The following is a 16668-nucleotide window of genomic DNA, read 5'->3' on the forward strand; positions in this document are numbered from 1 at the left end:
AAATACCAGCCCCCAAAATGCATTGATTATGAATAGGCCATATAAAACAGGCAGGACTCCAAGGCCTTCCAAAATGTCTGAAGTAAGGTAGCCTTCTGGAGAGCAGCTGGTCAGGCGTTCCAGAGCCATGGAGCCACCACAGAAAAGACTTTCTTTCTTGTGTTTCCCCAAACCTTGCTGATCTAAGTAGTGGGGCAGGTTAGGAGATCTGCTGTTGTAGACCTTATAGCCAGCACTTTGAATTTGACTAAAAACATGCTTGCAACTAGTGCACCTCAAAATTTCCTCCAGATGGTTGGGGGGCCACCTTCCACCCCATCCTGGTGGGTCCCAAATAGAGCAAGAATTATCTCCCCTCCTATTAGCATACATCTCTGCTGAATCAAAAGTCCTCCCATAAGCGCAAGGACACCAACTGTTTTTCACCCTATGAGTTTACTACTGAAAGCTGTCACATACCAGACAAAACATTGACAGCCATTTACCAAGTAATACTCTTCAGGATCAGCAAGCAGAGCAAGTAAAACACACGCTTGATTTCACATAAATATTTTAATAACGTCTCAAATACAGGAACATATTGCAATGGTTATCCTACATTACGCAGAGACTTCCAAGTACCATGTAAGAAAGGGCTATTGCATTCGAAGAATACGATGGTACACAAGCCTAACAAATACCTGCGCTGCCCTTTCAGTGAAGCCATCAGCACTACATTACTGAAAGCCTTCCAGATGCAGGGCAGAAAGGAACTGGTAATAATATCCCATTTCCTTTCCAGAACCATTCATACTATATATAGCATGCCCTTCAGAAACAGCCTATGATCAAAGTGCATGTTTCTACCAAATATGCAGTAAGTTAATCACTCAGCCTCTATGTTTTCAAGTGCCTGAGAATTGCAAGGATTTCAGTTAATGGCACTTCATGGAGCATATTGTTGCCTTTGGAAACAAATTTCATTTTCCAGTCATTTTTTATTTTATTTTTTTGCTTCAGTGATGAGAATGCTAAAGAGCCAATGCTGTCAGTGAGAAAAAGAAACCCAGCACTGCAAAGAATAGAGCAGCCTTTGCCAACCAGGTGCCCTCCAAATGTTTTGGGGATATACTGTCCTGGGTAGGTGAGCACTGTAGTCCAAAACTTATGGTTGGCAAAGGGTGATGCACAACTTCTGAGTAGCAGCTGCTGCCTGCTAACAAACCACCTGATAATTCAGTGTTGGAGGCCTTACTGCCAACCTCCAATGCCTCAATATACTTCACTTTATAAGCTACAGCCTTATTGAATGCCATCAATGCCAGCCAGGGTTGCTGTCTTATAGATCTGGGTTGCAATGGAAATTGAAGTCACAGTGAAAGCTATCTGTGAACTGTAGATTCAGCTGAGCCCTTGGAATCTTTTGAGAGTCTTTCTTTCTTTCTTTCTTTCTTTCTTTCTTTCTTTCTTTCTTTCTTTCAAAAGGAGTGTCAAGTAGGACTGGCGGAGGGAATTGTGTTACTGGTGTTTGTGTGAATGCCCTCGGGAAATGATCATTGAATGAGAAAGTTTTCATGATCCGATGCGATTATACACCCCAAAAGTGAAGAAGATACATAGGGAGTAGGGAGACTTAACACTGATTGCAAAGTTCCAATTCATGGAGTTTGACACCATATACTCACGTCGCCAGTCATATGCATTATACACCTCTACACACACGTTTTACAGGTCTAGAAAAGACCTGAGTGGCAAACTTGCATGCACAGGCCAGGGGTGGGGGGCACATTCAGTGACAACACATCAACAGTACTGCTCTGCATATGTCAGGCCACTTACTCATCTGCATGACAGCAGAGCATCTCAAATCTATCCTATGGATCCAGCTTTACATGATCACAACCTGCCTCTTGCATGAAACAAGTGTGCCAAGCAAAAAAATTATATCAAGGGAGAAAAGAGAAACTGGGGTTAGAAGGTTAAAGGATTGGAATGAGGTTTCTCTGACGTTTTCCCCCCAGCTTCCCATTTTGTTCCCAATGGAAACCGAAGAAGGTGACAGAAGTGCGTTTCGGATGCTGTAGCTCCCTTGGGAGCACAGAAGAGAACAGCCAGGATACTCTCATCCCCCACAAACACTTCAATATGAAATCCTACTTATACTGCGCCACACTTTCCTTTGCCCTGATAAGCAGCACACACATAAATAAGTAGTTTGTGGTTAGCTTCGGAACCTGCGCTAAAGTGCACAGATGCCCACAAATGTCAATACTTGCACAGTGGCCCTTCTATGCTTCACTCCATCTCCCATCCTCCCTGACCATTAGTCATCCTGGTTGGGGCTGATGGAGTTGTGGTCAAAAACATCTGGAGGAGTACAAGGAGCTATGATCCTGAACTGCACAGTGATTGTGGATAGCAGAAGGGCTTTTTACCTGCCCACACTTCGGCTTTTCTCTTTGTACACTAATGACATTGTAGGGCACAACCGGCTACCAGCAGCAGGAGGGTCCGAACCAGGCTCTCCCATTTTCCATCAAGAAACACTGTCCCTTTGATTGTACTTTACTTCGATGCTTCTTGACTGATTTGTTACAGCAGTTTCGTGTAATGGCTATTTGGTTTGTCTCCTCGAACGTGGATATGGAAAGACAGGATAGGAATCTAATAAATACGTAAATATCAAGAGGGTTTCGGAAACAGGCATAGACATCATCAGACCACAAAGACTGACCTAATGCAGCACCTGGCTGCTACTGCAAATTCCTGAGTATGTAAGCCACCACTGGGGAGGAGAACAAAACTATCATATCCACAATTCTAAAAGAAAATTTCAGTGTCCCAAAATATCCCTGTTAACTCATAAGGAACCTGAGCTCCCAGCAGAGACAGTGTGGGGCTTCTTTGCTCAGCACACGACCCTTTACATCAGCATCACTATTGTTCCCTTGTGTTCTACATCAGCATTTGCCAGCCTGGTGCTTTGCAGATGTTTCACATTACAACTCCCATCAGCCCTCAGGCTGGCTGGGGCTGATGGGAGGTGTAGTCCAAGACATATGGAGGGCATCTGATTGGAAAAGGCTGTTCCAGAGGAATGGTAATCCCCTCTCTTCCTTGGTACTATGCTGAAAATAGGGGGGGGGGGGCAAAACAAAATCTGCATTCTACCCCCCGAGCCCTTCGAGCATTCTATTTTTAGTCGAAAGCTGGGATACAAATTATCTTAATATATATAAATAAATAACAACATTCTCCTCCCCACTCTACCAGGAGTGTAAAATAAAACTGTGTTAACTTACATGTACTGAGGTTTGCCTGCATTGTAGGATTTATTCGATTTAGTAACTATCAGAAAATTTGGAATATCTTCAGCATGGAACACAGAGCCAGGTCAGAACAAGAACCTAATGTACAAAACTGTCCTGCGCCTTTTGCTTTTCTTGTAATGTTCTTGAATATTTTCAAAAGAATGCAAAAAGAACCTTGAATGCAGATCCTGTGGCAGACACAGATCAGGCTTTTAACAGTTCTGTATGGACATGAACCCATATCTGATTAAGTATATGCAAGAATATGCATATGCACACAAAGGTCTTCAGCTAAGGCTTACTGTCTTTGGCTGAAGAAGGATGGGATAAATCATCTCAAAATCCATGAGTTACATATTGCTGCTCCTACTTCTAAGACTCTCCCTTTAGTTAAGTGCTCATGAGAGGTAGCCCTTCTGATATGGGAGAGTCCCCAGCTTCTAGAAGCCACACTCTACAGCATCAGCTTGCAAATGCTCCTCAAGGTGAGCTAGCTAGAGTACCTGGGCTGGAGAAATCTAATAGAAGGTCGCAAGGAAAATTCTGGACCTTGTGTTCATGCTTAAGGTCAGCCTCTTATGCACATGAAACATGAGATGGGACAACCAGGTGCACATCATAATATAGGCTTGAGTCCAGATAACAGAGACAACTGCCCAGGCTTCCAGTGCCAGAAAGATGCACCCACATATCTGAGAATGGGAGTCTATTGCATGGAGTGGATTGGGTTAACCTGCAAGATTCTGACGTTAGGATACTCTGACAACAACCCAATGGAGGAAGGCCTTAGAAACTGATGCTCTCGTTCCTAACTCTAGCCTGTCACAATGCATGTTCTTATCAATTTATCTCAAATAACCTTGCACTTTTCAGCACACACAGCTCGGTATTGACATTACCAATCAAGCTCTGAGTGAAGTAGCTTCTTGATGGCAACAGATTCCCGACAGGCTTCACATTGGTTCCTGGCACCTTCTCCCCCAGCTGGAATCAATGGTCACTGTCCGTGGCAAGTTGCTAGCTGGTTGGTGTCACCCTCCTGCCTCTCGGACTGAGGAAGCACTGCTCATGCATTGATGGCGTTTGCAACATCTGTGAACACAAGGCGACTAGGTCTCTGGAGCACCCCTTGATTTGTCTGTAACCAAAAAAAAAGAAATTGGAAAGAGACGGTGGTGGAAACAGATTTAAGAAGGAATTTGTGTGTACTTTACCCTCATCTGCTTCTCTGGGACCTGTAAAATGTTGCCCTCATAGGCAATCCTATGACAGAAGTAATAGTGAGCCAGATTCTTAAAGGTCCATGTATCGTAAAAGTAAACACACAACTAATCTCTTGCTCTCTGGTGGCCTGGGTAGCAGGAAGTGGTTGTCCACAAACAAATATTGTTAGGGGAAGAAAAACACCAGGTGGGCAGGGAGGGAGAAATGAAGCAAAAATTGAATGCAGGTGTTGCAACTGCTACTGTCATGGCCCTGGACTTGGAATAGGGAGGAAATCACACTAGGAGAGGCCCCTGCAGTACCCGCCTCACTGGAGTGTTGTCAGGAAGGGGACCCAAGGAGATGGCACTGCCAGGTGGGTAAGGAGGTAGCCTTACCCTCCTCTGACTTTTCAGAACCCCAACTTAGTGGCACCCAATCACTACCACCCTATAGCCAGGGGCAGCTCCAAGCCTACCAGAGCCATTTGCTATTTCTAAGCATGTTCCACTTTGGCTTAAAATCCCGCTAAACTGCCTCAAAAGCTGTTTGTTTGTTTTTTTAATTATAATATTGCAGAACTGATTTCATCACACTGAACCAGTAGCTCGTAATCTCCTTAGTTATCAATGTGAATGTAAACAGGTTCTTTGCTGGCATGAGCTTGTCGCTCTGATCACGGCCAAGATAAATTTCTCAAAGCTACCAGGATTTCTCTACTGATCTATTTACAGGATAGGTTCAGGTACAAGAGAAGGGTCTACTCTATTCCATTCCCGCCACCTGCACAGAAACATACCGGATCTTCCTGTTCCCGCTGGCTAAGCTTTTAGAGAAAATGTGAAGAGAAAACAAACACACATTGTGAGATCAGCTAACGCTTCTCCTTTCCTCTCCTTCTTTACGGAAGCCATGGCTCAGTTCTGGAACTTGTTTCTATGCAAAAGCTTAATTTGAAGCATGCAGAGCAATAGTAAAGATTTCTTCTGAGCATTTGTGAAGCGTTTCTCCCTCATCACTTTTTAACACATGATTTTTATAGAACTCTGAGAGTTGCAGCCAATATAGGTTCCACTCTGTATCATATTGACTTCAATACTTGCTTTACATTAAATGAAGGCAGAAGGTAGGTCAGGATCTAATGGATGATTGCTGGCTATTTGCAGTAGATTAGCAAGGTTTTAGTATTTTCAAGGGTGAATCAGCAACAACGACAACAAAAACTCTTTACTCCCACAAATTTTGTTGCTGCAAAGTATTTTTTTTATCAGGGGGGCGGGAGGGGAACCAGGCATGTATTTGTGAGTGAAAGAACTTGCAAGTTTGGTTCTGGTGCTGATCGCAAATTCCTGGGCTGAGCTTCCAGCCGGCCTGAGTTACTATTTTACACCCAACTGTCATTGGGGAACCTCACAGTGCTAGTAATAAAAAAAACACACCACACACACACACACCCCGAAGGAGATCCTGCAGGCCTGGTCACCCCTGCTTTACATGCATGAGATGCCAGGTTCAATCCCAGAAATGACACTTAAAGAATTTATGTCTGAAGAATTGTATCTTAAGCCTTGGAGAGCCACTGCCAGTCAAGAGCAGGCAATACTGGGTTATGTGAACCAATGGTCTGCAGTATAAAAGCAGTTTCACACATTTAGGACAAGGATTATAGGGCCATTACAACTACCATCTAAACAGCTGAACAAATGAATCTTCCAGGTGTCTCCTGCATTCAGGTTCCACTCAGTTCATTTTATTAGCATTAGAGGTTGTGATCCTTTGTGCACTTACTCAAAGCAGCTCCCATTGAAATCAGAAAGTTGTGTGTATGTGAGCACGCACACACACATATTGTTGCAATAACTTCAGCTAATCCTTCATAATCACTTACAGAAACCTTTTAATTTTGGCACTAAAATTGATCACAAATTCCAATCCCATATATGTACTTTGAAAAAGGGGGAAAGAGTCATGGCTTCAGAAGGAAAAGCAGCACAGACAATCTTCTTCTAACCTGATGTGGGTCTAGCCTGGAGCCATCCAAGCAGAGATGATCACAATATCCCTTTAAGATACCAAACTATCAATGCCTTGGTCGGGGGGGGGGGGTGTTACCTTATTCTGTGAAGCCTGCAAAGAAGCAGCATCTCTGCCATGCTCCAACAGCTCTTGTTCCAGCTCATCCTGTTCTTCAGCAGGATCAAAGTTGTACATGGGCATGAGCTGATGTCGCAACTTCTCTAGTCTACAGAGGGGAAACAGACAGTGAAAATTCCACCACTGTGAAGTTATCGGACTGCACAGGAACATCAACGTTCCAGTTTTTGCTCAGCAACCGTTTAGAATTTAAATACTCTGAGCAGGGACCACATCACCAAAGTTGCATTTAGGCTGAAATCCTATACGTATGTACTTGAGAGAAAAATCTCATTGAACTCAATGGGACTTATTTCTGAGGAGGCATGTATAAGATTGCTTTAATGGTACAATCTTTGGCTTGGTTCAGTATCTGCTGCCTAAGTGCAGAGGTCATTACAGGAGATTTTCAAATACAGAAACAATCAGTCTCTAAACATTACTTTACCAACAGCAAGGAGCACTTACCGTTTTCTCTTCCTGATATATAAAACCTAGAAAAGCAGAAAGTTGTTGTAAGTACTGGAGAAACCTTTTCACACCAATTCCTAGGAAAAACAAGTACTGTATACTCTTTGGCATGCAAAATTACATTGAGTGCAATGGGGCTTACTCCTAGGACAGCAGGTGTAGGATTGGGGCATTCATGTACACTAGGAAGAACTAGTTGGAAACCCAGTTTACTTTACCTCAGTAAGAGGTAACTCAGTAACTAAGAGAGCAATCCTAGACATGCATAATCAGAAGGAAACCTCACTCCCAAATAAGCCCATATTGGATTGCAGCTTAATTTACAGTGCAACCCTTGGAAGTACCAGTAAGTCACACTGTGTTCAACGGGCCTTACAGGAAAATATGAATGGGATTGCAACCTTAGGCTGCAACCCTATACACATGCTTACCTTGGAGCAAGCCCCATTGAACGCAACATGACTTACTTCTGAGTAGACACGCACTGGCTTGCACTTCATCTCTGAAGCCAACCCTATAGCTAGACTTAATAATTATTCCCTTTTCCTAGGAAATGGCAGTTCTGTGCTTTTGGAGAGAGGGGGTGTCTTGGGATCTCTAACAGAGGCTTTTAAACACCCAAATGAGAAAATAATTCCCAGGGTCCTTCGGTGAAAAGCCATGCCATTTAAACTGCTATATGATCAAGGTAGACTGGCCCCCAAGGACTGGCCCAGTCTTAGGCATTTTTTGTACCCTACTTGAAATATTATAGTGGAGCTCCTGAACTAAGCAATCTGCAGCCCTCCCGTAGGAACCACATGGTAGACACCGTCTTACCATAGCAACAGCCAACCCAATCACAGTGATGATGCCGAAGGACAGCAGCATGGTCCCCATGCCAGAACCATTGCCAGCCACATCTGGAATTTTGGTGCTGTTAAAACTGCTGGTTTCAGGGGTCAGCGTAGCAGTTTCTGATCCAGCCCCGTCCACAGTCATCCCATGGTCTTGCTCGGAAGTGCGAGTGCCACTGTGGTACAAAGTGTTCGCAGTGGATGTGCTATAATTCATTTTGGGCCAGAGCTTTTGGTTGTCTTCTCCTTGACTGATGTCTTGAACAACCAAGTTCTTACTTTTCTGCTGCAAAGTGCATTTCCTTGCCTCTTCAGTCAAGAAGCCTGATGGGAAAGCTCTTTCCTTGCATTTTCTTCCCTTGCTCTTCTGAAGTCCTATTGGCTAATCTCTAGCAATAGAGGGGAAAGAATAAATCAGTCATTACCTTCCAAGGTATCCTTACAGCAGCCCTATAAATTAGACTGGTATTCTTAGGACCATATTATAGATGAAGAGCTGAGGAGGGAGAGCTGCCTAAGACCAGCCCAGTTCATTCATGGTTGAGCTGAAATCTGAACCAAACTCTTAACCACCTTAAAATACTAATGCTGCAATCCTAGGCACATCTCCCCAGAAGCTAGTCTCAATGAATTCCTCTTTTAATTTGAACATTCTGTTTTGTTAGGAAGGCTATACTATAGTTACTCAGCTCAAGCCTTCTGGATGGTGGCATGTGCTATAAACATAGATGTGAGTCAATAAAGTAGAAATAAGTTTAGCTGAGTATCAAGTAACTCACCAGGTGGCCAGCTGACCTTCTGGAATCTCACATGGCCTAGTCAGGTGACCTACAGAAGTATCATGTGAGTGGACTTGAGTGTGGACAAGCAACAAGGGCACAGTACTTGAGGTGCCTTCAAGGCAAGACTCAATAGCAATATCCCATGCCTGTTATTAATCCTTACTACTGCACTTTTGGCAATGAAACTTAGTTAACAACAGATCGGTTCTCCTGAACTGAATCAAGTCATTTAAACATATTCTCACTATAACAATATCCTGTGATGTTAAGTTCGGAAAAAAAACTACATGCATGCATTGTGTGAAGCACTTCCTTTTGTTGCTAAGTTAGTTTTAATGAAAGAGCATGAATTCTTGAATTTTAAGAGAATTACTGTACAACCCTAGGCATCTTTACTCATATGCAAGTCTTACTGAGTTCAATGGCATCTTCTCCCAACAGGAGGTAGTGGGCATAAGACTGCAGTTATATTTTATCCCTGGGCACTCCATAGTATTTATTACTACATTTAAAAAAAATAAAAATGCCATTGAAATGCCTTTTTCCCCTGTGTTAAAAGTTCCTAATGATTAAACCTTTCTTCTCTTCTAACTCCTAGAATGCACTTGCCCCCTTTTTTACATTTCCTCCTCCTGCCACACCATGCTTTTCTTTTAAATGAGAAAACTAGAAACTCACCCTGCACATATATGCCAGCATTCAGGTGCTATGCATGTTTATTCAGCAGTCCCACTGTGTTCAGTTGGACTTACTCTCTCGTAAATGTGCAGCGCATTGCAACAGCCTCAGTTTTATTTTAACCCTTGAGGGTTGTTGTTTTTAACCAGACACTATTTTTACCTTAATATTGCTACAGCTGAGTTGTCATCAGAGCTGACATTTTTAAAGAACTTTCAACCGTGACCACAATATCACATCCCTAAGCAGCCCTAACCACTTTGAACCTCACCCATCATAGTTCGTATGTGGTTAGGACTCTTTCCCCATCACTTCAGGTGTCCTTCTTTTCCCAGGAGAGGAGCATGCTCATGAGAATGAAGGAAACCAGGAAAGAACATTGGGACACTTTTTTATATAGAAGTCTATTTTCTAAAGCAAACTCCACCCCGACTTTTCATTCACTTATTTAATTGCTCTGTAGTGAGAACTGTGTGGCTCAAACATGCAAATGGATTTTCATTTCCCAAGATTGATTATCATTGTTATACAAGACCAGCCTGGGTTTTTTGGGTGGAGGTGGGTGGGGAGCTATTTACCCCTATTCCCAAAGGCCCTGTTGAACCTCAAGAAGAATTACCCGCTTGGCTGGGGCCTTGCATGGAAGTGCGTTTAAGCACCGAGAGAGAGAGAAAGAGAGTCAAAGAGAAACTTTGTCCGGGCAGAGCTCTGCTTATTGCAAGGGATGAGTCGGTTCCCAGCCACTTCTGAACTAAATCCAGCTCCCCGTCCCACTTCCCCAATTCCCAACGTGACAGACCAGGACAGCGAAAGGAAGCCTTCGAGGGAAAGGTACAACACATGATGGATGTCAGGGAACCGAGAATGATTTTGGGGTTTTTTTTCCTGGGGTGGCTGGCTGGCCTGGCGCTCCTCCCGACCGCCTCCACCCATCTCCGTGGCCTGCTTAAGAGGTCAGCGCCGACCTCCTCGCTCCCTGCCGGGCGCGCGTGGCCGTGCCGGGCCCCGTTAGCAGCAGCCTAAACAAAACCATGATGATGACACCAGCACTTACGGAGGCGATCGCCGGGCAAGGAGGACCCGGGTCCCTTGCAAGTCCCGGAGACGCTGTTCTGCCTGGGTTGGGAATGCAGCCCCCCGCCCAGCCCAGGATCGCGGAGGCCAAAGAGGGAGGCAGACGTTAGCCCCCCCCCCGCCCCCTTCTTTTGACACTCTGGCGGAGCCCCGTCTGCAACTTGTGAGAGTGGCCCTGGCGAGGAGGGCAAAGAGATGAGGACCAGCCAGGGGCGCTTGTGCTGGACGTGGAAGACTCTTGCCCCCCTCTCCGCTTCCCATGCAATGGCCGCCTAGGCTGGGGACCTCAGCACATCGCTCTGGCTGCTGGGAGACTGGGTGGCTCCAGGGGCTTTGCTGCTATTCGGATTACCTGCACAGGAAAGCAGGAGCTGCTGCTGCTGCTGCCATAGTCTTACTTGCCATTGTTTTTCCCGAGATGCTGGGTGAAGCCCTTCCTCCCGCCCTCCTGTCACCGGCCCTCTTGATGCTCCGCTTTGATCTCCCCTTCTCCCTGGGATTGGCCAGTAGAGGACAGCGCTATGGCTCGGGATTGGCCGGCCGGGATGTCACTCACAGCGGGGAGATGCCACCGCGAAGAGATGGGCTGCAATGCGAGCCCTGGAGATGAACGGCGAGAAGCCTGGATCCGGGCGCGTCTCGCGGTCGGCCGAAGGAAGCTCGCGTGCCCGGCAGGGCGAGGGAGCAGGCGCTTGAGTCGGTGAAAACTCTACTAGGGTTTTTCTTCTCGGCAGCTGCCCCTTATTGCTGTGCCCTTGACCGGGACAAATCCATCGTCTAGCGCAAAGTGGTCCTCGACCAGTCAGACTGCCTACTCAGCAGGACTGTATTTTACCGCCTGCGCGCCTCCAAACCCATCCTCGAATTCCCTAACAATAAAGCAATGAAGAAAACGCGTATGTGTGGAATTTGGGGGGGGGGCGGGTTCTTTAACGTGTGCAACATACATTTGCTGTTGTTTTAACTACCTTTGAGAGGTGGGTGCTCTGCCCATGCTCAGAGGCTCCGTCTCATGATTCTTACAGTTGTCTCTTGCAAGATATCAAATGCTGGGAGTGGGAGGCTTCCTCCCCACCCAAAACGCAGCACTCATTGTTGTCTGAACCCCCCTGCTGGATCTGCGCTTCCACTCAGCATGCATGTAGTCCATTATCAAAACCACTTCAGTTATTTATTTATTGACAAACCTCTACCTTTGAGACCCCAATGAGGGTGACAAGAAAGTGGCTTGAGGCCCAGTTCAGTTAGCAAAGTGATGCTTCTAGATATTTTTATGAAAACCAGTATGTGATTATTAGTAGTAGTATTATGAAATAGTTAACAGTTCTCAAATTAAATCTACTTAGGACAGAATATCAAAGAAAAAGTGCTCTCTCAAGCCCACATTCCCAACATGTTTGCAGATATCTACGCTGGTCATGTCCACAGAATGGAAGATGACAGGATCCCAAAGGATCCCCTACAGGGAGCTGGCTTCAGGCATCAGGCCTGCTGGCAGAACAACTCTGGATTACAAAGATGTATGCAAATGTGACATGAAAGCTAGCAACATCAACCCTGCCATTTGGGAATCCCTGCAGTACCTGGAAACAGTCAGGTTGTGAATCCACAGCAGTGGCCAAAGGGGAATGACCACTGGGAGGAGCACAGAGAGAAGAAACACCATGATGCATCTGTAGCAGCACAACCTGATACCTTCATCTGCCCCAGCTACAATATATATAACTATCTCCTGTATTGGTCTCTACAGCCACAGCAGGCGCTGTAACCTTACAACAGTTTGACTTCACTCACAAAGGCACACTCTATCAGGGTTGGAGTCAGACACAGGTCAGCAATAAAGGAAGCAGATCTCCATTATCTCTTTATTCAAGGAAACAAACACACAACTCGACCTAGTGATCTCAGCAAACTAGTGGTCTTGCCCCTATGGAGCAGTTGCCAGGACTGAAGGTCCCTGTCTTCCATGCCTCTCTAAGGCTCTTCCCCAGCAATCTCAAATTGCGTGTGCATACCTCTGGTCTCTGTCCTTCCCTCCTCATTATTCTGCTTGTTCTGGGAGATGGGGGAGGGGAGCTTGTTGAAGCAGGACAGATTCCTGGGATTCTTCAGCAGCCTCCTGACTCCCCTCCTCTGCTTCAGCTGCTGAATGTGAACTACTCTCTGGCACAGGCTGTCCCTGCTCACTAAACCCTGTTGCCCCTTTGGCATTTGGCACCTCTTCCCAATCTTCTCCCTTTGTCCTCTCCCCAGTGTCCCACCACTGATCTCCTGGCTCTGAGCCTTCTGCCTCCTGGGCTCCCCTTGGGGGTTCCCTGCCTCCCCCTACTCCTCTTCCTCCAGCCAGTCTCTGACACACTCCTCCATTGTCTCCAGAAAGAGACAGATGCTAAGAGACAACAGCAGAACAGCACCTGTGTGCAATCTTCTATGCAGTTGTTTGGATTGAAGCCCCATGAACACAATCAGGCTTCCCCCCCCCCCGCCCCCGTGCTAAATTTAAGGCTTAAATCCTAAGAAACACTGAACACTGCAGGACTTCCTTCCAAGTGAACTTGCAAGGAAGACTCTATTTCTCTCTTTCGTGCACAGTTTTCTGCCGTAGCCACTCCTGTGGAACTGCTGCAATGGGCTAAGGCTTCCATGCGGGGTCCCCCTTGCCTCGTTCGCTCTGCCTTTTACGGAAAATTGACGCTTTGAGGCTTTCCCTTTCAGGCGGAACTGTACGCCGCCGTCGCTGTTAGCGAGTAAGGCCGTGTTGCTTGTGGCCCCAACCGGAAGCGCGTCGCTTGCCAGTCTCGTAATTTGCGTAAGAGTCTCGCCTCCTGCTCTTGCGCGGTAGTTGCATTGGTGCTTTGTCAATTTGCAGGTAAAAAAAAGGAACAAAATATCTCATTGCCGCCACATTTTGTTATAATGTACGTGTCCATAAAAGCCTTCCGTAAGGCTTCTCACTTGGAAGGAAGGACCTGCGAATTGGTCTCCCTCCTTCTCCCCGTCTTTAAATAGGAAACCGTTCTTAAGCCAAGCTTCGTTCCCGCGCTTTATTCAGAATTTCTCTCTGACTTCATCTATCTGCTGTTCAGCTGCATTGATCGGGCGGCGGAAAAGGTTGTGTGAAGGTTTAGCTCAAAATGGTTTCGCCTTCTTCCACCCAACGAATAATGTATTTTAAACTGCAGTCGTTTGCAGCATAAGGTTTGCACACTAACCTAGAAGTAAATCCCGTTAAACTCGTGCAGGCATGCGTAGGAGCGCCCTACTGGGCTTGGAATACTATGGGAAAGGAAGTTCCTATTTCTCCTGTTAACTGTATGTGACACTCTCACTGCTCACAGAGGATAGTACAGTATCTTCACAGAAGAAGGTGATGGGATGATGGAGGCAGGGATTGTTGCCAGAGGCATTTGTGCTTATTCCACTATCATCTATGTGTACAAGTTCCTGTCGTTGCTACCTGTTTGATCAGAAATGACACCAGAACAAAATAAGTGTGTGTGTGTTATAGGAAACAGCTGTATCATACTACTTTCAACTATTTCAGACTATTTTGTCAACTCTCATTGTCTCTGGCTACTTCCTGATTATTTGGAGAAAAGGGATAACATTCTGATCTGCTTGGATCATGACAGGAAGACATTTTTAAAAATGCAAAATAGCACAGATACCTTTTATATGCTTTATTATAGAGGAGCCTTGGCTCTTTTTGTCCGCACCTCCCATTCTATATTCCTATGCTTTGTTGCCTGCATCACCTGTCCATTATAATTTTTTCCCTATGTGGGCAATTTGTGAACTGGTCAAGCATGAATTAAAAAGGTGGTTTTTTTATATTTTATAGTCTAATCAGTCTACAGCTGGCCAAATATCAGTCCTACCACTGCGGATTGTGGAACCCACACCTCACTTAGATTCATTTTATTGGGCCTAATCTCCTATGTAAACATATTTAGGATGAATGTCCCAGGCCACAGATCACAGAAGGCACTGTTAAAAGGAAATCCACATGTAGTCAAGACAATCACACACAACAAACATACTCTGCATAACTGTGTTGGGAAGCCATAATTGACAATATCACTATTGCATCATGTATATAGCTGGGATTAGCAGAAGAAAGATCCAGACCTACTGGTAGCTCTCTGAATTATTTGAGAAGCCACAGAGGATATAGTTGTATATTGTGAGTTCCATTCCATTCTGCTACTCAAAACAAATTCCTGGGCTCAGAGTTCTTTCATTCTAAGTCTTTTGTGCTAAGCTCCGGTTGGTATATCTCAGAGTTCAAGTAAAAAACAAACCAGATCCCACAAGCTTATAGTCTGTGTACCCTTGGTGTATAGTATATGTGTGACAAACAAGGTGTGTAGGAATTATGTAACACCTGAACAAGAGCCCTTGTAGTTTGCATTCAGTTCCCCCAGTGGTCAATAAGATGCGCTTTGGAAACCCACAAAGAGGACATGAGCATACTAGCACCCTCCTGATTGTGAACTAGCCTGTAGCTTGAGTGTTGGTGAAAAGCAAATCTGGGCAGTTTCAGTACTGCTTAATTTTATTCAAATGTGGTTAGAATCATAATTATGGAAAGTGAAATTCATTATGCCTTCTTCATTTTCATGTGTCGTATGAGTTCATCATTTATGCTGTGTCTATAATGACCTCTTTAAAAATTACTTCAGCCTAAATGGTAAGTGAGCTTATCCTGAATTTGAGATGATTTCCTTTGGTTGTCTCTTTTTCTCTAGGTTACTACTGGATGAATGAATCACCTGTGTGCTCTGCAAGGACAAGAGAATCTCCTGTTAACATTCTGCTGTATAAGCACTGATGAGACTGGAGTGTCCTGTGTTGATATATTTTCTGAAACCAGACTGCTGGTGTTAGAGACTCGTGGTGTACTTTGGTGGCCTATAAAAAGTTGAGCCTGTTCTCATTCTTGGAAACCATAACCTTCTGGAGCCATGAAAGTTCTTACTAGCTCTTTGTACAGGAAGCTTTTGCATTTGTTCCCTCATCTTGGGAAGAGTCCTGCCAAAGGCTCCAATCTAAATCCCTGTCACAGACTGCTAAGAAAGTATTTCTGTTATAAGGCAGGTGTGGTTACAGCTGCTGACTTGGTCAACTACTGGCAAGGCGTGTTTGAAGTGAATGAGATCCCCGAAGCACAGGCATCTTCCGAATATATTGTTTCTCATGTCCTGGGAGCAAAAACAGTTAAGTGATGTGGGTAAAATAGTGGTTGTCTGTGCAGAGCACCAAAATGAATGTTGGAAGATCTGCTTCATGTCTGATTCACTAGCCAGCAATTCTGCGCTCTAATATATCACAAGCTTCTCCAATGAAGTAAATAGTGCTTCTTGTAGACAGAGAGGCTAAGCCTTGACCTCCTTTTAAATAACTTTGCTCTGCTCTGATCAAGGTTCACCAAGCACATCGGCTGTTTGCAGTAGCATCCAAGTACAGTTTATCCTGTTTACATCATTGATGCTTTTTCTGGATTGCTATTTATATCTGTTTGCCATAGATTGTAATGGCTAAATAACTGCTTAAACAGTTCCACAACTGGAAATAAGTTGTACCACTGTGGATGTTTGGCAGCATGCTATTTGGTCAAAATGTCTGACATTTAAGTTTGCCCCAATTTTCATAAGCCCATAATTTTTGGTTTGAAGTACTGCAGGGGACTTAGATTTTTTACTGCTATGCCATCAGAAAGGGAGAGACTGCTCAGAAGACTTTTTACAAGACTGGTAAATGAGCCCACACAGTTAGTTACTAGCCAGCAAAAAAGAGAGAGAAAGGAATGAATGAATAATTAATCTATTAAGCAACCAATAAACAATAGCTAACCTTTCTAGCTTAATAAGAGATTAGTAGCCTGCATTTCCTTGGTGGAAATCCTCTGTGGTCAGCATGGAAATGCAGGCTAGTAGCCTCTTAGCAGTCTAGTGTATAAACGTGCCTTCCATTAAGTGAACTAAAAAAGTAGGGATGGAGCATTTACTTCATTCTGTGCCAGCCCGCTTGGTTTCCGTGCTAGTCTTGGTGGAAGGGTCTTTCCTTTCTGCATGGCAAGGCAGAATGGTGGAGGGAAATCACAACACTCCACCCCTCAGCCACCATCCTTGTTCACTTCTGTGAACAAACCATCCTCTACAGCCCAATTGCTCCTCTGCATAGCTACAGTTGTTAAATGTG

At 44.9% G+C, this 16668-nt stretch overlaps 2 protein-coding genes across 3 annotated transcripts in view; one reads left to right on the top strand and one right to left on the bottom strand.

Annotated features, from left to right (window-relative positions):
• Positions 1–537: 537 nt before the first annotated feature.
• Positions 538–10947, bottom strand: LOC308472034 (uncharacterized protein C3orf18). The gene is made up of 5 exons (XM_080996509.1): positions 10820–10947; positions 7917–8322; positions 7095–7120; positions 6606–6735; positions 538–4428 (listed from the first exon to the last, which is right to left on the bottom strand). The coding sequence occupies exons 2-5, from the start codon at positions 8148–8150 to the stop codon at positions 4357–4359; spliced, it is 462 nt and encodes a 153-aa protein (XP_080852635.1). The 5' UTR covers positions 8151–8322; positions 10820–10947; the 3' UTR covers positions 538–4356.
• Positions 10948–13210: 2263 nt separating this feature from the next.
• The window catches only part of HEMK1 (HemK methyltransferase 1, mitochondrial release factors N(5)-glutamine), a 54111-nt gene continuing 50653 nt past the window's right edge, over positions 13211–16668 (top strand). For both annotated transcript variants that reach the window (XR_013983239.1, XM_080996473.1), the window contains exons 1-2: positions 13211–13336; positions 15216–15683. Coding sequence is in view for 1 of the 2 variants with exons in the window: in XM_080996473.1 (XP_080852599.1) it covers positions 15432–15683 (252 nt within the window). In the remaining variant the exon portion in view is untranslated. The remainder of the gene's footprint in view (positions 13337–15215; positions 15684–16668) is intronic.

The sequence above is a fragment of the Podarcis pityusensis genome (assembly GCF_964106645.2).
Source record: "Podarcis pityusensis genome assembly, chromosome: 2".
Lineage (NCBI taxonomy): Eukaryota > Metazoa > Chordata > Lepidosauria > Squamata > Lacertidae > Podarcis > Podarcis pityusensis.

What these genes read in the sequence shown, in the direction of transcription:
- LOC308472034 (XM_080996509.1), bottom strand. Translation starts at nt 8,150, where the DNA reads ATGAATTATAGCACATCCACTGCGAACACTTTGTACCACAGTGGCACT. An exon ending in TATATCAGGAAGAGAAAACG is followed by an intron (nt 6,736 to 7,094) that starts GTAAGTGCTCCT and finishes TCCCCTCTGTAG; the next exon opens with ACTAGAGAAGTTGCGACATC. An exon ending in TGCAGGCTTCACAGAATAAG is followed by an intron (nt 4,429 to 6,605) that starts GTAACACCCCCC and finishes TTTTGGTTACAG; the next exon opens with ACAAATCAAGGGGTGCTCCA.